The 22,459-nt window shown below is 30.7% G+C and overlaps 1 protein-coding gene across 1 annotated transcript in view; it reads right to left on the bottom strand.

The window, feature by feature from the left end:
- LOC143057623 (DNA-directed RNA polymerase, mitochondrial-like) overlaps window positions 1-22,459 on the bottom strand; it is a 36,155-nt gene that overhangs the window by 3,216 nt on the left and 10,480 nt on the right. Inside the window, exons 8-31 of the mRNA XM_076230965.1 lie at window positions 22,289-22,438; window positions 21,787-21,880; window positions 21,064-21,137; window positions 19,525-19,656; window positions 18,628-18,744; window positions 17,822-17,863; window positions 17,057-17,157; window positions 13,546-13,612; window positions 13,143-13,278; window positions 12,438-12,574; window positions 11,795-11,895; window positions 11,122-11,242; window positions 10,432-10,516; window positions 9,903-10,014; window positions 8,385-8,463; window positions 7,739-7,861; window positions 6,518-6,640; window positions 5,399-5,476; window positions 4,469-4,657; window positions 3,590-3,750; window positions 2,753-2,851; window positions 1,718-1,790; window positions 829-920; window positions 477-532 (exon numbers count right to left, since the gene is read on the bottom strand). Of these exons, the coding sequence (XP_076087080.1) occupies window positions 477-532; window positions 829-920; window positions 1,718-1,790; window positions 2,753-2,851; window positions 3,590-3,750; window positions 4,469-4,657; window positions 5,399-5,476; window positions 6,518-6,640; window positions 7,739-7,861; window positions 8,385-8,463; window positions 9,903-10,014; window positions 10,432-10,516; window positions 11,122-11,242; window positions 11,795-11,895; window positions 12,438-12,574; window positions 13,143-13,278; window positions 13,546-13,612; window positions 17,057-17,157; window positions 17,822-17,863; window positions 18,628-18,744; window positions 19,525-19,656; window positions 21,064-21,137; window positions 21,787-21,880; window positions 22,289-22,438 (2,542 nt within the window). The remainder of the gene's footprint in view (window positions 1-476; window positions 533-828; window positions 921-1,717; window positions 1,791-2,752; window positions 2,852-3,589; window positions 3,751-4,468; window positions 4,658-5,398; window positions 5,477-6,517; window positions 6,641-7,738; window positions 7,862-8,384; window positions 8,464-9,902; window positions 10,015-10,431; window positions 10,517-11,121; window positions 11,243-11,794; window positions 11,896-12,437; window positions 12,575-13,142; window positions 13,279-13,545; window positions 13,613-17,056; window positions 17,158-17,821; window positions 17,864-18,627; window positions 18,745-19,524; window positions 19,657-21,063; window positions 21,138-21,786; window positions 21,881-22,288; window positions 22,439-22,459) is intronic.

The following is a 22,459-nucleotide window of genomic DNA, read 5'->3' as shown; positions in this document are numbered from 1 at the left end:
AGGTTTCACTGTATGTGTGGTTCCAGTAACCCTACCGTCCCTACTTTTTCAGCTGAAAAATAGCCTACCCTAGAGATTTTATTGTCATTTTTCATTAAGCACTGTTAAAGTCAGAATGTTGCTCCCATAGACTCAATGTAAAAAAAAACCATAAAATAAAAAAAAAAAATCCCTACCTACCTACCCTAACTTTTTTTTCAGATGTAACTGGAACCACACATACTTTTTTATTTGGCCCAAGTCATATTTTGCATGGTTTTGTGATTTTGTCATTGACTTATGAGTTCCATTATCCATTTGATATTTTCCTCGTCTCTTTTAAACTGACCTACTTACAAAACTAATACATCATTGCTGCCTCCAAAAGCAGCAAACTGCAAAGTCTAGCCTCCTTCACTTTATCAAAGCAAAATAAAATCTTATTTTATCTACACAGAAGCTGAATTAGAAACCTTCATAGAAATGTTTAATATTACCTTTTGTTGGCACCCTACTTAGGCATTCCTTTAAAAGAGCTCTCAATGTAACGTCCCTGAAATAATAAATACAGTAATATATAGCTAAAACCCTAAAATAAAATTTGTGAAAGATGAAAAGGCCTTATTAATTGTACTACATACAACCTGTCATGAAATTTTTACAACAGGCACTTACAAAAATATTTTTATACTCTACAAAGAATTCAATATATATAACTTAACTCATCCATTTTATGATAGAAATATGTGTAAAAATGGTTAAAAAACCTCATTTCATAAATCAACTGAACAAAATAAAAGACCTTCAAAATTCCTTATTTCAAGTTTTACACTATATAGATATACATACTTTGGAATGTCACCAAATCTTTCCAGCATAAATTTGGACAAATCTTCCAGAATAGGTTGGCTATGTAAGGCTATAAATTGTTCTCTACATATCTGCAATGTGAAAAGGTCCAAGATAAAAGTCATAGCTAAGAACAAAATAAAGTGGAGGCTCCTAGAATCCTGTATCATAAAAAATACCATTAATGTCCAAGAACACAACACAGCCTATTGATATGTTAAGTGAGAGAAGTAAAATTTGATTAGTAAGGGTTTGTTCGTCTCAATGAATCTTGTTGTGTCAAAAGTCTGATGAGTCAAAGTAATTTCTCAGTCCTGATAAAATGCATGTTTGATCAATTCATAAGAGACCATTCAGAACTTATTTTGATCCATGAGTGATTTCATAATTTAATGTTACTGACCTTTTTAAATATTTGTGTAGACTATTGATTTTATTTGTGCATGATTTGTATCTGTACATGTGTGTTTGATTATTATAAAGGTATAAAAATTGAGAAAGAATACACAATCATTAAGTGTCATATCCATTAAGGCACACTGTTTAAAGTATCTAATTTACACAAATCTGAGACTATTTCATGCATTCCAAAGTAATGATGACATGCTCAACCTTGACTTTTGTGGCCTTCACATTTTCCCTTATTATTTATTACCTTTTCAAGATGCAAAACAATTATTTTCATTTGGCTCCTGTGTCAAAATTTGAAATCCAGACACAAAGAACCATTCAAATCAAATTGTGATTGAAAACTTTTACTGAACAAAAACACCTACAAATATAAGAATTAGAAGTGCCTCCCCTCAATCTGATCATCCAATATCTTTGTATGGAATCACCCAAAGTACAAATGAACATTTTGAGTAGATTCTATAGAGTGATAAAATACCTTGTTCATTATATCTACATCACATGGATGTGTCCAATAACAGTCATGTACAGAAACATAGGTTATTCCAGCTCTGAAAATAAAAACAAACAATGGCATATAATACAAATAAACAAAAAAAAGTCCTTAAAATCTGTTTCCAGAATGTCAGACTGAAAGACAGACATGAGTAAGACTGTATGCCTAAGCCCATAACAATTAACTTACATATAATTTAATGAATGCTTGAACAAATGTTATGTAATGTATAAATTGTTGAAAATTTTATTAAGGTGGTACCCAACACCTTCGCTAAACTTAATTTGGCTTGTTTAATTTTCATAAAATTTTACTTTGACCCTTTGACAAAAATATGAAAATTTTGAAAAATTTGAACCAGCCATTTTATCAGAAAAAATACACTGGTTACATAGCAATTTGACAAAAACTAGTTTTGATCATTTAAAAGCTTAATATTTCCTAAACAACACATCATGATTAAAACGTTTAGCTGATTTTACAGAGTTATCTCCCTGTAGTGTTAGGTACCACCTTAAAGCTTCGTAAAATTGCCTTCAATCCAACACATTGTACACCTGATATTTCTTTACAGGCTCTTAGATGTAGCTTGGAGAATATTCTTGATGCAACAATGTTACAATACAAATGATTACTGGACATACTATACTGTAAATTCAGGAATTAATACTTTATTCTTTTTATTGCCAAAAAAAGCGAAGGGTTATTATCCCAATAATTTAAACTCACATTTTGAAACTTTTTTTTATGTGAATTAAACAGGATTTTTCTCAATCTAGCAAAAATTAAAATTGCATTTGTCTTATCTGACAAAATCACAACAATAAATGCCTGCAATAATTTCTGAATTTACAGTATATAATATGTTGTTGCTTAACACCTGTGTTTGTTTTATTTTGCATATAAATCTTTGAAAGTTTGTATGATAATAAAAACCTTCTTGTGTTAATAATCTGGTATGAAGTAAAGTACTTAAATCTAAATCTAGAGTATAATTGAAGTTTTAACTACACTAACCTCCAACAGTACAAAGCTGTTAACATCATGTGGACAGAGTCTAAGGAATGTATATAATTAGGAGGGAATCCATTCTTTTGTTTCTGACTGTTAGGCTTGCTGCAAGAAATGATAGAACTTAAATTAGTTTCTGTCAGAAGTAATCTATTTCACATTTCTAGTATTTCACCAACTTTAAAATTATGCATTCAAAATTTCCAGTAGATTATCATATTTCAAAACATGTTTCAAAAAGATATTTTACAGTGTGTTTTTCTATGTTGTGATGTTATACCATTGTTTCAGAAAAAGAGAGAAGGCTTGGTACAATAAAAACGTTAAATCCCACTGCAATCGTTGCAGCTGTCCTAAGTCAGGTATCTGATGTTCAGTGGTTGTTTGGTATATTTGGTTCACAAGTGTTTCTCGTTTCTTTATAGATTAGACAGTTGGTTTTCCCATTTGAATGGTTTTACACTACTAATTTTTGGGGCCCATTACAGCTTGCTGTTCGGTGTGAGCCAAGGCTCTGTGTTTAAGGCTGTACCTTGGCCTATAATGGTTTACTTTTATAAATTGTTACTTGGATGGAGAGTTGTCTAATTTGCTCTCATACCACATCTTCCTTTATCTATTTAAATTCTTCAATTGCCATGGTACACATTGAGGCAATACTTCAAATGAGAAATTCCTGTGTTTATAAATAGTAGCTGAACTTTTAGTATAATTTTCAAAACAGATAGATTCATACACCAAGCACAACTTTGCATTTCATGTAGACTAAACTCCATAAAACAATACATACCCATACATAAGCACAATATATGAAATATAAACCTTATCACTATAAACACTTACTCAGGTCTATCAAACTCAGCTGATAACTTAGTTATTCCTTTTAGATTTACAGTCTTCTGTTTAAAATAAGGCTGAAGTACAGGTAAATCAAGGGGAGTAACCCATTCGACTGGTTTATTACAGGTCTTAGATATCATATCAGCACATTCTGTGAACCAATCCTGTAAAACATTCAAATGATTCATTGGTTTGTGGTTGACATAAAGATAAGATTAACAGCAAAATTTTGTTTCACATACATATTATAAAACTTTTGAAATGGTCCTTTACCAAAACATGCACATGATGTCCTGTGAGTTTACTGCAAACCCATTTATCCCAGATATCTAATTTCACAGACATTCATTTTATATGTTTTTTTATATTCTCTTGATGTATTTAAGACCATAGTTTTACATATTCTACACAATCAGTGAATCCATTAATTTTCTACTATTGAAGGCAAATTATTAATGGCTCCATAAATTTGTTGGCTTACAGTATTTCCATTTGTTATTTAACAATTACATCCTCAGTGTGTTGAAATAAATTCATAGCATCATCAAACAATAAGTGACTGCTTGGAAGATCAGAAAATAGTTTCTGTGTACAATTGTACAAAGTTCCCCAGACCTTCAATAAAACCAATCCAAGCCTTTAAACTAGACTTTGCATACCATGTACAATTGTACAAAGTTCCCCAGACCTTCAATAAAACCAATCCAAGCCTTTAAACTAGACATTGCATACCATGTACAATTGTACAAAGTTCCCCAGACCTTCAATAAAATCAATCCAAGCCTTTAAACTAGACATTGCATACCATGTACAATTGTACAAAGTTCCCCAGACCTTCAATAAAATCAATCCAAGCCTTTACAATAGACATTGTCTACCAACCTGGATCATTTTTGTAGATGTGAACATTCTCTGTAGACAACTGAAGGTAGCCTCTGTCAAGTAATGACTGGCTTTCCATTGATGTTTCTCTGGAAATTCTGGAATGTCTTTTAACTGTCTTAAAATCTGATATCTGGCGCCATAACGTGTCACACCATATACTGTGGTCATAACTGTCTGTTTAATAACCTGTGAACATGATCAAACAAAAAATAGTTATAGGCTTGATACATGTTGATCCAGTTTAAAATTTCATAAGTTAACTGTTAAAAGATAACTGAATAGACATTTTTTTAATACAATTTACATTTTAATATAATCATAATGAATTTATTAAGGGTTCCACCTAAGTATTTTGGATCCACATAAAGGGCTTCACCATATTTGACCATGATGAGTCCAACAGTAGGTACAAAAACAATGTCAATGTTATAGAAGTCAACATTAAACAAGAATGTGTCCATAGTACAGAGGTGCCCCACTCGCACTGTCATTTTCTATATTCAGTGGACCATGAAATAGGGGTTCAAAACTCTTATTTGTCATTAAAATTAGGATGATCATATCATAGAAAACTTATGTGCTAAGTTTCAAGTTGATTGGACTTCATCTTTATCAAAAACTTCCTTGACCAAAAACTTTAACTGGAAACAGGACCAACAGACAGATGCACAGACAGAAAAAAAACATAATAACCCTATAGTTAGAAAATAAAACAAAGTAAGATTAATCTTTTTTAACAAAGATAAATTCAATCAACTGATAAAAAAATGTGTAACTTTGATCCGTTGTTGGACTCAACATGTCAGAAAATGAAGAAGAGTGCAGTCAGATTTTCAGGAGACTTAGACTCGTTTTATTGACGATCCTGTTTACTATCATACTCAATTTTTTCCTTTTCAAATACAAATGTAAATGACGTAATAATACCTTTCTACGAACAAATCCTTCTAACACTTGTGCAATTTCATCTCCATTTGCTGCATCTGTCAGTCTAACCTTTTCTACCTGAAATAAATGAATGAAAACTTTAAAAAGATCAATTGCAATGCTAAATCATTGTTTTGAAATTTTTTGTGATTGTTATTTAACTTCAGAGATAAAGATATCTAATGACAATTCATAATCTTGACAATGATTGACAATGAAAGAACACAAATTTACTTCATAAATTACAAAGTATTCTAAATTTACATCTAAACTAATATACATAACTTTTTCAAACACTCTATCCCAAATATTTATTTTTAAAGTTGAGTACAATTCAAAAGCTTTACTATTTCAAATGTTAAGCTTCTTTTCTTACCAGTCTTTAATGGTGTTAATTGCCACATCTTTAGATCTTTCTTATAATAACAAAATAATATTATATAAGAAAAAGTTGAGAAAAATTATCTGTGCAAACAGTCTATACAACTAGTAGCTTTAGTTGAGTATATGTCAACAGACTAAATTATACAACCAGTAACTTTAGTTGAGTATATGTCAACAGACTAAATTATACAACCAGTAACTTTAGTTGAGTATATGTCAACAGACTAAATTATACAACCAGTAACTTTAGTTGAGTATATGTCAACAGACTAAATTATACAACCAGTAACTTTAGTTGAGTATATGTCAACAGACTAAATTATACAACCAGTAACTTTAGTTGAGTATATGTCAACAGACTAAATTATACAACCAGTAACTTTAGTTGAGTATATGTCAACAGACTAAATTATACAACCAGTAACTTTAGTTGAGTATATGTCAACAGACTAAATTATACAACCAGTCACTTTAGTTGAGTATATGTCAACAGACTAAATTATACAACTAGTCACTTTAGTTGAGTATATGTCAACAGACTAAATTATACAACTAGTAACTTAAATTGAATATATGTCAACAGACTAAATCAAGTCTGTCATTACTAAGTTCCAAAAAAGCACAATTCAGCAAATCTATTGACTTCTTTATGGGGATAGTTTAGGGAAGGTTTCAGTTCCAACCGTGTCATGTAAAACTATACTTTCCGTCTAACTTATGCATGTAAATACCTACCAATTCAGCAACATCACTATATACATCTTTAGGAGCTTCAAATGGGAACAAATTAACCGACTCTGCTCCTGCCTTGTCACGTCCAAGTGCTGCATAATGTTGTAAGCCATTACAGGAACCATCCTATAAAAGTCCAAGGTTTATCAATACATTTTGAACCTGTTGTTTAGTGATGTCATTTGTTGATGTGGTTCATAAGTATTTCTTGTTTTTTTATTTGATTCGACCATTGGTTTTTCAGTTTAAATGGTTTAACACTAGTCATTTTGGGGCCCTTTAATGCTTTCTGTTTGGTGTGGGCCAAGGCTCTGTATTTATGGTTAGCTTTTTACAAATTGTGACTTTGATGGAGAGTTGTCTCATTGGCACGCATGCAATAATTTTCTTGTATCTATTTCCTTAGACTGTTTATCTGTGCCTTCTAAGATGTTAATATTTGTTTACATTATAAAATGAAACTATATGCCCTGAGAAAATATAACTAGTCAACAATGTTGCAGCATTGAACAGGCACACATAGGTTAAATAATTTTTAATCTGAACTTCCTTCATGTAAGAGGCATTGCTAGTTTTATCAGTGGGATATTATAAGATTTTCGAAAAATGTGTGTATCTATAATAAATTTCTTATTTTAGCTTCTTAATTTCAAACATAAATTCTAATGCTATCCTGAATGAATAAATATCTCTGTCATCCAATAAACAGGTAATCTTGTTTCTTATGTCTTATATAAATTTGGAATATCATTTTCTACGACAATTCTTATCATTGAAAATAAAGTAGAAGGCCAAGTTGGAGGTTAAGTAAAATAAAGAATTTGTAGAGGAAAAATCTAGAAAATTCTTTCAAAAAGAGTATAAATTCATCTTTGTTTTTACAGCATTTGATTTGCAAAATGGCTACAGTCTCCATCTATCAATGAAAGTTCAGTGTAATCTGTGTAATCTGACACTTGGGGACAAGAAAAAATTGCTAGATTAAGCAGGGTGTTGGAATGTTTATTTGAATATTACAGTATATGTTCTTAACAGAATAAATGGTATAGAATTTTTGTTCCAACAGGAATAGATATTATGACATTGTTTATAACAAAGTTTTCATTGGAACTTATGTTAAGCGGAACAAATATACGATGACAACACTGTATATGATGACCTTCATATTTTGTTGTTGTGCTATTCCATTAATGTCTTTTTCTAACAGTATGATATATTTCTTACCTGATGAACAGGAAAATGACAGATATATTTCTCTATATCAGAACTCCTGACAGCATTAGCTATTTCCTTACAGGCGGCTAAAGTCTGCCATGGTTCATCTGAAGCTTGCCACCATTTGTTTCCCTGAAAGTAATTCAATATACAGTCAAACCTCCTATAAATATCACCTCTATAAAGCAAACACCTGCCTTGTCTTGATGCCATCTTTTTCTCCTACTGTAGTAAGATCTATGCATCATTTGAATTATTATTGAGGGGCGTAAAAAGGGAGGGTATCTGCACGGAAGAATGTAAATTAAAACTGCCATTTCACGGTGAACAAACAATTAAAAATTTCCTACACGTTGATCTTTTAACTGATTTCACGAAACAGGTTGAATAACCAACCTTTTTTTTTTATTTCAAGTGCATTTCACAGCTGCATGTGAAAAAAAATTGGCAAAACATGTTGCACGAAAATAACCCTTTACCACCCTCATTATTCAAAGGTCACCGCTGTAATAAAGTCATTTTTTCTAAAGTCTTTACTAACTTGTATAATAATGGTGTAGTTTTTGTTGTATGTTATTATTTCAATTCTTTCAACATTTTGTTGTGTAATAGTTTATAGCAACATGAATTTTTAAGAATATGTGTTAAATCTTACATCCATTGGATTGTCAGCTGAATCTAAAATTTCATGTAACAATTCATCAGCGTAAGCAAGTCTTTCTTTGTTGGACGATCTGAAACAGGATTTTTTTTTTATGTAAGATCACTTTTAACACATAAAACACTAAAATCACCAACACACCTACAATTATTACCAGTCTACACATGCAATACTTCTCACATGCATAAATCATGTTTTAAGAGAGCTAATCAAAATTAACTTACTGATAATCCAACCTAACATGTACGTTAAGAAAATTAAATGTCCATTTATTTTAAAAAAAGACAATCTTACAACCATACATCTATTTTTATGTATATTATCATTATATTTATCTGATAGATTATATATAAAATAAAACATTACAGATTATACTAGATTTCATTAGGCCAGAAAATCTTATATGTCGTGGTAAATTTTTATATCATACTAGAACACACCTGTGATATCGCGGGTCTGTGACTGAATTAAAGTATATAACTATGCGCAAGCCTTATTTTAGTATTAGTACTGTCATCTGATAAAGTCATGCCGATTATAAGATACACAATTTTCTCTGCTTTCAAATCTTTCTGTTTGAACCCGTCGAACTGGAACTTATCAATTATTGGTAATATTAATTATTTGGAAAACAAAAGGTCCTGGAATGGAGTATTTTTTAATCAACAGCATTGTCCTATATTAGTTATAAATAAAGTTGAATTCTTTGATTCACTGTTTTACGTCATGCCCGCTAACAAATTGAAACTTATTTTTAGTCCAGATTTTTAGTATTCGTATTGTTATCTTAGAAAGTCTTACGGATTAAAATACTACAATAGGTAACAATTTGACAATTTAGTAGTGTGTTATCTTAGAAAGTCTTACGGATTAAAATACTACAATAGGTAACAATTTGACAATTTAGTAGTGTCAACCCTGTGATTATGACCCGTGTATATATATAGAATATTAATCCTGAATACACCGTTTGGTGGTGCGCCTGTCAGATGCGGAACGTACAGATAAGGTAATAGGTAACAGGTGATTATACTATTGGTATCGGTATCGGACTCGACCCGGAACTTCGTAATTATTGGCAATATTAATTACGTGGAAAACAAAAGGGCCTGGAGTGGTGTAATTTTTAATCTACACCTTTGTACTATATTAGTTGTATATAAAGTTGAATTCTTTGATTCGTCGTTTTTACGTGATGACGGCTGACAAATTGGACCTCGTAATTTTAGTATTATAGATTTGTCATTTAATAGCCTTACACATCATTGTCAATATAATGGAATTTGGTGTGACTATCATACAAGTGAGAGGATAAACTATCTATAAAACCAGGTTAAATCCACCAGTTTAAACAAAAAAAATTGCCTGTACCAAGTACAAAGTCAGAAATAGGACAGTTGTTATTCATTCGTTTGATGTGTTTGAACTTTTGATTTTGATATTTAATTAGGGACTTTCCGTTTAGAATTTTCCTGGGAGTTCAGTATTTTTGTGATTTTACTTTTTACATACCTCTTCTTCAAACCAGTAAGATTGATCAGATGTATTTTAAGCCAATCAAGTCCTTTCTTCCCTAAAGGTTTACCCTTGGCAAAACATAATATACTTCTAGTAACATCATCTCCTGAAATCATAAAAGCTAAAATAGACCATGTTCTGTATCAGTTGCAATACATTTTTTGCTCATATGAACAATAAAAATGATTAATGCAGCTATTTAGAGTAGAATAAATGGGTGGCATACATACTTCTTCTGACCTTATTGCTATTTAGGAATCTGCGACTTTTGATCTTAGAATCTGTGACACTTAAACTATTGAAATCATAAAACTATCACTTTTCTTTTTGGCGTCAGTCATTTTCTATTTTACAGGAACCTTATTTGATGTTCAATAATGTCTGTACCAAAGCATATAAGTTTTATTTTTGATGTCCAATAATGTCTGTACCAAAGCATATAAGTTTTATTTTTGATGTTCAATAATGTCTCTACCAAAGCATATAAGTTTTATTCATAATCATAAATAAGTACATAGCTTACCTAGATGATTAAAATGAGGTGGACATGGATAAGTACGACCTCTAAAGTCAAGGTTATGTGGGAACCAGAAAATATCGTCTTTATACTGAAAATAAACAGGAAAATCAAGGTTATGTTGAAATAGAACAAAAAGAATTTTTACCAATTGTGAATTCCTCAAAAAATTGTAACATAAATTGGTGGAAAAACCTGAGTTATCACCATATCTATGAAAAAGGCATACTTTTTGAAGTATAAAAGTCCTATGATTCTTAAACAACATATCTCTATTAATCATCAAACTTTAAAAGGATCTAGTTGTCATTGAACTAATCTTTCTCTTAATATTTTGTGAAAAGCATTGCTTAGACAGAATGACAGGCATATCTTAATCCATATTTTAAACCATTATTAAATAATAGGTTGTTTATTGCTTTACATAAAAGAGTTCAGTAGCAAATATTTCATGAATATTTATGATAACAAGCTCACACTAATTTTATTGAAAAGTTACATGGAATTTTAATTTCTATTGGAAAACAAGAGCATTTTAGCAGGTTCACATATTTGATCTTAAGATAAGTCAATATCATTCCCAAAGAATTGCTGCTCAACTTCTGCATTGTGCAGGAGCATGGTATTCCTCGAGTTTTGCATTAAATTAAGTACCTTATTATAACAAAAATATTCTACTACAACAAGTTCGTGTACCTGATTTGCAATAGAAAGTTTATACAGTGCACTACACCAGAGACTATTCATTTCAGACTTTTGTTGTTTAAGATGACCTCTCTTTATCTTTATTTCATTCTTCTGAGCAGGGGTCATGTCACTGCAAAAGTAAAAGAAAAATATTGGTTTGAATATTCTTCTAAGAAATAGTAAAATCATTTCAATAAATTGAAAACAATGATGTCCCTTGGAAATTAAAACTATAATATGGAAAATTGCATAAAAAAAATATTTCTTGTAGATTTAAAAAAAATATATATCAATGGTTCTTACCAGCAATTTCACTTAAAGGGTTTAAAAAATCAACACTTATCATATTTTTAGGAATTATGTCCCTTGAAAATGTAATTTCCATGGCAGATTGCATTGTTAATAGTTAGCACTCTAAGGCCTAAATTTCTTGTAAAATTTTGAATGAAAGAATTTATATTCTATAATAAGGAAGAACGAAAAATAAAGAAGAAACATGAATATCCAGAAGGTAATAAACGAATGTATCATTAAACAAAAAGTAACTGATCACGATTTAAAATCTCTTAATAAGTTATAACTGAAACTTATAAACAACAAAACATCTATAGGCCATATATCAATCATTTTTTCATACAGTTGCTTGATAATATTCTATAAATCACATTTAACAGATACTTACGGAGATATTTTAGGTGGTGCAGGACATTCTGATGGTGGTCGGGGTATGTCTAAATTTTTATCTCCCTTTTTGTTGAACAAGTCTATCACAACTTCTAACATCTAACAAGATATTCAGGTAAATTAATTATAACTGTTTTATCAAATTAGCTAGTTTATTATTAATAGTATATATTTATTAGAAAAATTAGAATAGCGGAGAAAAAAAATGGGTTTGTTTTGCTGTGGTTTTCTCTAAATTTTCTGTCCAAATAGTAGCTCCGGTTTCAGATGTAAAATACAAACCTTTTTTACTGATATACTTGTAAAAGACACCATGGAGACAATTCAAATACACTTTACAAGGTATCCTTATTAATCACTAACTTTACCTAAGATCAAAGTTTGACAAATAAAAGGATTGTAAAAAGTGAATAGAAGTGCTTAAATCTTCTTTAATACCCAACCTTGCCATCAAAAAGTGGAAGAAAAAGTAACATACAAAAGATCATAAAATTCCATAGCAAAATCATACATCCAAATTCAGAGGAACAAGAAGAAATAATTTATTGATAAAAGGAAGCACTCACAATAAAAAGTGCAAATTTATTTCTTTTTCAACACTTCCTTCTCTTAACATTTTTGCAAACAATTTATCTACTTACCGGTTTGTTAATGATCCATGGACACATGTCAAGTATATTCAGAGCATCAAATACACCATTTAACTTGTGACTTGGTACAGATTCAATGACAGAGAAATTATTGAACATGGATCTGTCAACCATTCTCACAGTCTTTGCTGAAAATGCATTATTTTTACATTTATCCCATTTTTCAATGATGGTCACCCCTTTTACATTGACTTGACTGTTAGTGTTGCTCTCCAACTATTGCAAAATTCAAAATTCTGAATTTATAAAACAAATTGCAATTTGGTCAGGATTTTAAAAAATAAGTTGCAATAGGTGGATAGCAACACTAACAGTCAATTCATAGTAATTATAAATCAATTAATAAAGTTGACTGGAAAAAACAGTTAAGTATTGTAATAGATTTCCTTCATATATTCCAAAATAATATGGTGTGTGTGTGTATGTGATACTGTGTGATCAGCCCACATTATAATGGAAAAATTTGTAGTTCTAAATAGCATCACGATACTATAAGCTATTGCACCGTATTTGTAGATTCATTTTTTACACGCGAGTGTTCGTAATTAAAGTTGCAGTTCGAGGATGTTTTTGTTCCTATAAATGCAACTGGAAATTGTCCTTCCCTGAATAATATTTGTATCTAAATTTAAAAAGAAATCCATAAACTTTCTTAGCCAATAATTAAGAATTTCCATTTATTTATGAAATACATACGTTGATTTAGGAGGTAGCCTCCCCTGTCTGGTAAGTGCCATGGTATAGGTGGCACTAACATAGGTAGCTCTGATGTCTCAAATGGAATATCTTGTATATAGTTACCATCATGTAATTTTAGTACAATTGGATGTGGCTGAAAAAGTAACAGTATGGGTTCAATGATAATAGTACATTTGCTTGTTTCTTGATCACAACGTATGCAGTGAAAACTTTTAACTGGTGATAGGATTTTACGAAAATCAAATATGCAATCAAAAGAAAACTGTTTCTAGGCTGTAGAGATTTCAGAATTTACATAAATTATCCATTAAGTCTTAAAAAATTAACACTAAAACTGAATTTGGTAAAATGAAACAACTCAACAAAATCCAAAGACAACATAAAGATACTTATAACATACCTTAACTTCTGCTTTAGATTTGCCTTTATATGATCGATAAACGTAGTAAAAAGCTGGAATCTCATTCCTGAAATTACAAGATAACAAGAGTGCACACACTGAAATGTCTCGCCTTTTATACTAATCATTGATATTATGTTGATAGTTCTAAGTATAAAGCTTAAAGATTTATTACAACTGTCACATAAACTTAACATTAACCAAGACAACTAAACAAAGACCAATGAACCATGAAAATGAGGTCAAGGTCAGACAAACCATGCCTGGCAGACATATACAGCTAACAATGCTTCTATACAACATATATAGTTGATCCATTACTTATAGTTTAAGAAAAAACACAAAAACTTAACAATGTGCAATGAACCGTGAAAATGAGGTCACGGTCAAATAAAACCTGCAGGACTGACATAAAGATCATAAAATATTTCCATACACCAAATATAGTTGACCTATGGCATATAGTATTAGATAAAAAGACCAAAACTCAAAAACTTAACTTTGACCACTGAACCATGAAAATGAGGTCACGGTCACATGACATCTGCCCGCTAGACATGTATACCTTACAACCATTCCATACAACAAATATAGTAGACCTATTGCATATAGTATGAGAAAAACAGACCAAAACACAAAAATTTAACTATAACCACTGAACCATGAAAATGAGGTCAAGGTCAGATGACACCTGCCAGTTGGACATGTACACCTTACAGTCCTTCCATACATCGAATATACTAGCCCTATTGCTTATAGTATCTGTGATATGGACTTGACCACCAAAACTTAACCTTGTTCACTGATCCATGAAATAAGGTCGAGGTCAAGTGAAAACTGTCTGGCAGACATGAGGACCTTGCAAGGTACGCACATATCAAATATAGTTATCCTATTACTTATAATAACAGAGAATTCACCATTACAAAAAATTTGAACTTTTTTTTCAAGTGGTCACTGAACCATGAAAATGAGGTCAAGGACATCGACATGTGACTGACGGAAACTTCGTAACATGAAGCATCTATATACAAAGTATGAAGCATCCAGGTCTTCCACCTTCTAAAATATAAAACTTTTAAGAAGTGAGCTAACGCCGCCGCCGCCAGATCACTATCCCTATGTCGAGCTTTCTGCAACAAAAGTTGCAGGCTCGACAAAAACAATAAAATGCTGGAGTTTTATTCCTGTAAAATACAAGAAAAGACAGTAAATTGCTGGAATCTCATTCCTGTAAAATACAAGAAAAGACAGTAAATTGCTGGAATCTCATTTCTGTAAAATACAAGATAAAAATCCAGATTTCACTGCTAGTTTTTCATTGGAATTCTAATTTTCAAAAGATTTAATTTTAAGTACTGTAGTTTCTCATTGTAAAATCCATTCTCTGTTCTTTTGTTCCCCTTTTGGTGCTGTCAGGGGCTTCTTTTCCCTTTTATTTCACTTTTCCAATTGATAAGAGTAACTTAAATATGTTTTATATGAAAACTTTAAACAAAATTTCCTTAATATAAGATCAAATAATTCATTTCTTTTAAAAAAGTAAATAAGTACAATTTAACAGTGAAGCCTTTTAATAAAGCAATGGTTGTCATATATCATACTAGGCTCCGTGTTGAAGGCCGTACATTGACCTATTTTTTTTTTTAAATTGTTATTTGGATGGAGAGTTGTCTCACTGGCACTCACACCACATTTTCCTATATCTATCTTATGTTTTGGTTATTTGGAAAATTTGCATTGACGGGAAACCTTTGGATATTATGCTGAATTTATTCGCAACTTTTACAGACTTGGAACCATTTACAGCTGATGATATTGTAAATGGTATATTGTTGAAGATGTTTTGGTTAGTTTTGTCATTGGGCTACTGTCTCACTGATGTATACCCCATACTTGCTTTTTTTTTTTTTTTTTTTTTTAAACGTAATAATATCTTTATTGCATATTTGCTGTAACAATTTACTAAGTTTACAGCTTGTAACTTAGTATCCCTCATGTTAGTTTACCTAATAGTTTAGGGAAGCACTATTTGGTAAGATATAACTTATTCATAATATTAGTATCTATAGTACAATTGATTTCACAATTATATAAAATAAATATTGTGAATACACATACAGATCTTCGTTAAATAATTTCTTTCCTTTTTTTATACATTAGTACCTTTTCCGGAATCTTTTCCGTTATCGATTTTATCAAATGATCCGTATTCCATTGAAAGAAATTGGGCAAAGTTAGTGTTGGTTCAGCAAGCATGTGCGTTATATCGCTTTATCGATTGTGTCTAAATATTCTTACATAAACAGGATTTAACTTATTTTATAAAATTTGGTAAGTATGCAATTTTTGTTTAAGTTTCTACTGATCTATTGTATGTCGTCGTGTATATGTATTACACAAGTTAAGTCAATCATTTTAGCGTGCACAATTCACAATTTGTCTACACTAGAATAAATTATTAAATAATCGTGATTACACATGTTTATCTTTTTTTCCTATAATGTTTATGAATAAAACAACAATATGTACCATGTCGTTACTTATGCATGGTTGAACATTTTTACAAACTGTAACACATTCCGACATGCATGATTGAACCTGTGAATAAACATGACCATATATGGCTTGTAAACAATTAACAATTGTGTTTCAAATTACAATGTTTTGTACTTTTTATAAAATAATGTTTCGAACATTTAATTGATTTAATTCTAATATTTTTTTTTTAAATCTTCAATGAATCTATTTGTTTTTAGAATTGTCTTACTATTATTTTTGTTATTAAAATTGTTCATTTCAATAATATCTGAAATTTCTTTCTGGAAAATTTTCAAAATGTTTATTTTTTTTGTTTTCTTTTCTGAGACATAATATGCTTTATATAATGAAAAGGATATTATTGTTAGTATGTAGTTAATATCAAAGTATGCTGAGTCTTCAATTTTGTACCCTATTACTAGATTTTCAAGACTTATAATGTTTTTGTCTATACCTAGGGAGTTCATTAATTTCATTGCTATTTTTAGGAAGTCTGTATTAAATAAGCAGTTGACAAAAAAGTGTTCATAGTTATCTTTTTCTTTACAAAGCTTACATAAGTTGTCTTCAGTAATTTTCCACTTTTTTAATAGTTCATTACATGGCAGAATATAGTGAATAAGTTTACTTGCTTTTATTCACATTGTCCTCTGGATCTATTTAGTTTTCTTTACAGCTAATTTCCTAATGTATGTAAAGCAAGACTTTGGTTAGCTTGCTTGCTTTGTTTGTATATTGTACAATTGTGATTGGAATAACGTCCAATCAAATTTAAATAATATAATATACAGGTTCAACTATGCCTCTATATATTGTTTGAATATGTCAATCTTAACTACAAATCTTGGGTAAATGTTTATACAAACAAAGCAAGCAAGCCATCCAAATTTTTACTCTACAAGCAATAGGAAATAAGCTGTAAAGTATAGTTGGTTTAGTCTCTATCGTTTAAAGTTTTACTGGTACTCACTTGGTATGTTCCCTGCCATTGTGTTCTGGTCCGTCATCACTTAATACACTACCATCTATGGTTAACTTGTACATTATTAACTCATATAAAGTCTTCCCAATCTAAAAATACACAAATGTTAAGTGTCGACTTTGAATAACTGCCTTAAAGATCATACAGACTGACATCAATAAGTCTAACATACAAAATACATGACTGAGCTGGACAACCAAATATGATGATAGAACTACTTTATATACTTTGGTAAAAATTGGTAAGGGTTCTGCGAAAACCCAGTCTCGCCTACTTATACTTATGCTTAAACAAAATGAAGTGAAAAAATGCTCTCGATACTATCTTTTGATTGCAAGAAGCTTCTGTCCAAGTTTGGTCAAAATCCAGGATAGTTTATGAATCTCATAAATGTATTAAAATTTTTGACTGTAGACTGTATGCAATGTTAACTGGAAGAAAAACTAAGTCCATTTATAAGTAAAATAAGAAAAAAATGGAGTATTTTTTTTTACAAAATTTACTTCTGGATACTTATGATATAAACAAGCTTCTGTCCAAGTTTGGTACAAATCCAGGATAGTTTAAGAAAGTCATTAAAATTTTTAAAAAAACTTTGAATCACAGAGTGAATGTTATGTTTCCTTGAAGAAAAACTAAATTCCATTTATAAGTAAAATTCAGAAAAAATGGCATTTTATTTTAAACAATGAAATGAAAAGTTTAGAAACATTTGAAAAATTGCAAAATTTAATATTCACTTTTACTACTTACTTTTTTCTTCAACTGGTCAGACCATCTTTTCATGGACAGATCCTGAAGAAATAAACAAAATTTATGATATTATTCAAATATTTGATGTCACCTGAACAGGTAGATTTCAGCTGTCCAACAATTAATTAGCCTTGATTAAAATTAGAAAGTATTGAAGTAGGGGTTGTTTTGATAGTAATTAATCATCATGTCACTTTTATGACTGGAAATGTGTGGATGTTAAAGGCAAAAGGTTGGGTCAAAAAGATTGTGAATTATGTTAAAATGTCCGAAAAAGCCTTGAAAACTAAAAAGTAGATGATAGTTTCATGCTTTGCAAAGCCAGACTTTTACCAGACATTATACAAGTGACCGGAATATATGACCGTTTTGGAAGCCCTGGTTAAGTTACAGAAGGGATAGACATTTATTGTTCATTTCAGCTACTGATTTGATATTATTTCCATTGGAATAAATATTACAGTATATGTTCCTAACGGAATAAATGGTATAGAATATTTGTTCCAACAGGAATAGATATTATAACATTGTTTATAACAAAGTTTCCAGTGGAACTTCTGTTAGGCGGAACAAATATACGTTGACATTCTCTTGTGAATTGTTTCCACTATTGTTATGCTGAGACAGATTAAAACTTAAAATGTTTAGGTTTTGCTCATTGTTGAAGACCTTCACTAATCTGTACTGATAAACACAATTCTTGGAAAGTTTTCTTAATGGCAATCCTATACCATCACCTTATTTTCTAATTTAAATTAAGACACAAAAATCATGTTATTGACTGAATAAATTATAACAGTACTTACAGCAGACGGGCCATCTATATATTTTTGACCTAGTTCTTGCCAACATTCTCTCTGGTTGTTAAAAGGGAAATCTTCTCTTGTATACAACTCAGCAAAATCATTGTATTGCTTTAATATCTACAAAATAAAAGTCATTTTTCAAATACTAAATCTTTCAATAATGGTCAGTTAAAAAACTTAACATCTGTTTACTCTTTATAAAAAATATTTTCTCATATTCACAATTTAAATGTAGGCTGTAACAAATGAAGAATGTGTCCCAAGAGGTAACAACTTATGCCTGTGCCTGCATACAACACTGTAAAAGGGGAATAACTCCAGAACGGTTAAAGTATATCCATCGAGGGCAGATAATCAAAGTTTTTGATCACAACTTCTTTTCTGTCTTGAAGGCAACACATCTGCAAGTTGTGATGAATAATATTAAAAAGTTTCATTACCCAACTCCATTGAGTTCAAAGTAAGAGAGGGGATATACCTTTTTTTTTAAAGATAAATGTATGCAGAGAGATAAAAAAGTTGAACCTAAATATTTGACCGTGTCCTTCATTCTAGTGTTCCCTTATCTAAAAGTTATATCTAGAGAAAATGATTTGCAACCACTATCAGTGGTGACAATGTGAATTAGGTATGATTATTTTTCAAAGGCGAATTAGGTATGATTATTTTTCAAAGGCAAATAAGGTATGATTATTTTTCAGAAGCATCTCCTGGCATTCTAAGGAATTTTTTCGGCCAAGGCATTAGCATTAAGTTATTGTTATCACTGTATGTAAACATATTTTTTTTTGTCACTGCTATGGTCATGTGACTGTAAAACAATAATCAATCATCTTTGTTGTTGTCAAGTATTGCAATCCTATCATCTAGGTGATGTTCAAGAAGAGGACATATTACCTGGTCTGTAATTCCATGTGTATCTTTGAACCTTATGAGACACATCTGATATATTCTTTTACCAAATGTTAGCCACAGATAATTTGCAGACGGACTGTATCCACCTGATCCAAGACATAAACGTTCCACTTCCTAAAATAGAAATCATTGTACATTACTGTGGATTTATTATTATTCATCAGATACCAATTTTCATGGATTTTTTGGGTACACATGAACCACAAAATTAAATGCTCAATAAATGACAAATTTCCTATAAACTTGTGTGAAGACTTTGGCGATACTACAAAATTAATTATCCCCGGCTTAGTATATATCTAGGATTTTGATTGGTTAACGCACGTCGTTACAAAACCCATAGCCCCTGGGTGTTGCTAACCCATATCCCCGGACGTTGCTAATCATTGTCCCGGGGAACTTCACACACGTTTTCCTTCGTTCCATGATTGCTCCTTGTGAAATATTGAATTCTGTAGGTTATCCATGATGTTTGTAATGAAATATTTATTTTACTACAATTTTGTCCTATTATGCTGATCATTTACACTCATTTCATTAAATGCATCACTTGACCACCACATTTTCAAGGAATGGGACTACTGACCTAGCTATGCAAATGACCCACGTTGACGTCAAACCATCTATGACGTAGCTCTCACAACATTGAGTGCCAAATTTGACTCAATCTGTCTCCGTATTAAAAACGTCTTATATTTGACTACCTGTAGGGTTCTACCAAAGGTGTAGTACCCTACACCCAGAAGAAACTATGTAAAATTTCCAAATTTCAATAAAACTTTTTTAGATAATGAAAAAAACGTTGTTTTCATGTTACATTTGTACCCGAATTTCCCTAAAACTCGTCCGATTCGGACCAAGACTGGAGATAAATTCGTTATCTACGTTCATATCCGTAGATATAGATATTTTAACACCCTTCAGTACCCTGTACACCCTTCGGCAACGCCTCAAGGTGTACTTGGATACTTCAGGGTGTTAAAATATCCATATCTACGGATATGAACGTAGATAACTTATAATATCAACTAACATGTAAGTTTTCCTTCTAACAAGAAAATTGGTACCCACGAAAGTAGACAAAAATACAAAAATATGATTATTTCTATAATGCTGCACAGAAATTATTTGTTTTTTTTACAAAATGCAATTTTTTTCCAGTCTGAAACATAGAGCTCTTTGTGTCAGGTGAGCTTAGAATATGTTTGTATTGACCTTCATGTTCTTTTTAAAAGTGCATACTAAATAAAGCCCTTAATTCATGTAATTCTACATTGTTGTAGTGTTGCAATGTGAATGTGTATGCATCAAATTTATAATTAATAAAATTGATTACCAATTAACAGAGCACTACGTTTAAGGACACATTTCCACCTCTGGATGCATTTTTTTTCAGTTGATGGAAAAAGTCTCATTGACTTATCCCCAATTTCTTTTGATTCATATTGACAATTATTTCAAATCAGTATGAATAATTCTATAAAATAAGTTACGACCTTGTGTAAAATATATGGAACTCACAGTCATCATTAGGTCAACATATTCTTCTGGTTTGAACATCTTCAAAAATGGACTGACGCAAACATCACTGCTACCTGAAATTACAACCATAAAATAACACATGGAGATCTATTTTATATAATAATTCAGTATATCTCAATAAATAAGCTTCTTTTCAACATTTGGATTGAAATTCTTGGAAGAAATTTTAAAATTTGTATTTCTGAAATATCCTAAAATTGATGACTATAGTAAACAAAAGTCTAATTGCATGAATGTAAAAATTGTGCAGATTTTTTTTAGTTTAGGTAAACATATTTATTTATAGTAGATTGGGAAACAAGTTATAGCATCTTATATTAATCCCTTTCCACTTTGCTGCCATATAGTGGCATTAGCCTGCTCTTTTTCAAAATCTAAAAGACTTTATTTTATGTGCAAGAGATATTGCTCTCTCTTAACACGGGTCAGCCCTTTATTGTCCCGTTCCAACAAACTAACATCCGTCCTCAAGATTTTTTTAGCATAGGCTTTTAACTGTCCATGATGATTATTTTTTTCCAAAACCAAATTCAAAATATGCTGCTGTTGATATTGTAAATCTGTGCATTTAAAGTTAAGTCATAAATATATTTTGTTTCCTTGAATTTTATGAACCTACACTTCAGAAGGTGTTTGAATAAAATATTCAAATATTCCTTTCAATATATAAACCTAGTTTTACTAACAAACATCTATACTTACCATTCTCGGACTTAACTAACCGCTCTATTTCTTTTTCAAAAGCACACAGTAAAATATTTCTCCAGTTCTTTTTCAATTTTTCCAATTTATTTTTCTGAAATAGGTTTTGTATTATGAAAGCATTACACAATAAATATATAACCTAAATTAATGCAGTACTATACATTGCCAGTTAATAAATAAGAATATGTCCATAGTACAAAGATGCCCCACTCGCACTATCATTTTCTATGTTCAGTGGTCCATGAAATTCGGTTAAAAACTATAATTTGGCATTAAAAAGATCATATCATAGGGAACAAGTGTACTAAGTTTCAATTTGATTGGACTTCAACTTCATCAAAAACTACCTTGACCACACCATTTAACCTGAAACACACGAAAGTAAAATCTGAATAACTTACTTTTCTCTATATGTATAAAATTAATATTGATTTTGTTAGATATTTTCAAACGGAATTTAAAATGATTTAAAAGTAGCTTCATAAAAGTTCAACCATACCATTTCAATGTCCATCTCTGTCAAGGGTCGTTTCTTCTCTATCGTTTTTACATATATAACATCATTTTTCTCAAGGTTCATCTGTTTTTTGGTCTGCTCAAGAAGATATTCAGGTGTGACAACACCATGATAAGGGTTCATTTCTTGTACCTAAAATTACATGTATATTTT

This window comes from Mytilus galloprovincialis, chromosome 13 (assembly GCF_965363235.1).
Source record: "Mytilus galloprovincialis chromosome 13, xbMytGall1.hap1.1, whole genome shotgun sequence".
Lineage (NCBI taxonomy): Eukaryota > Metazoa > Mollusca > Bivalvia > Mytilida > Mytilidae > Mytilus > Mytilus galloprovincialis.
This window is presented reverse-complemented; position numbering and strand designations above follow the sequence as displayed.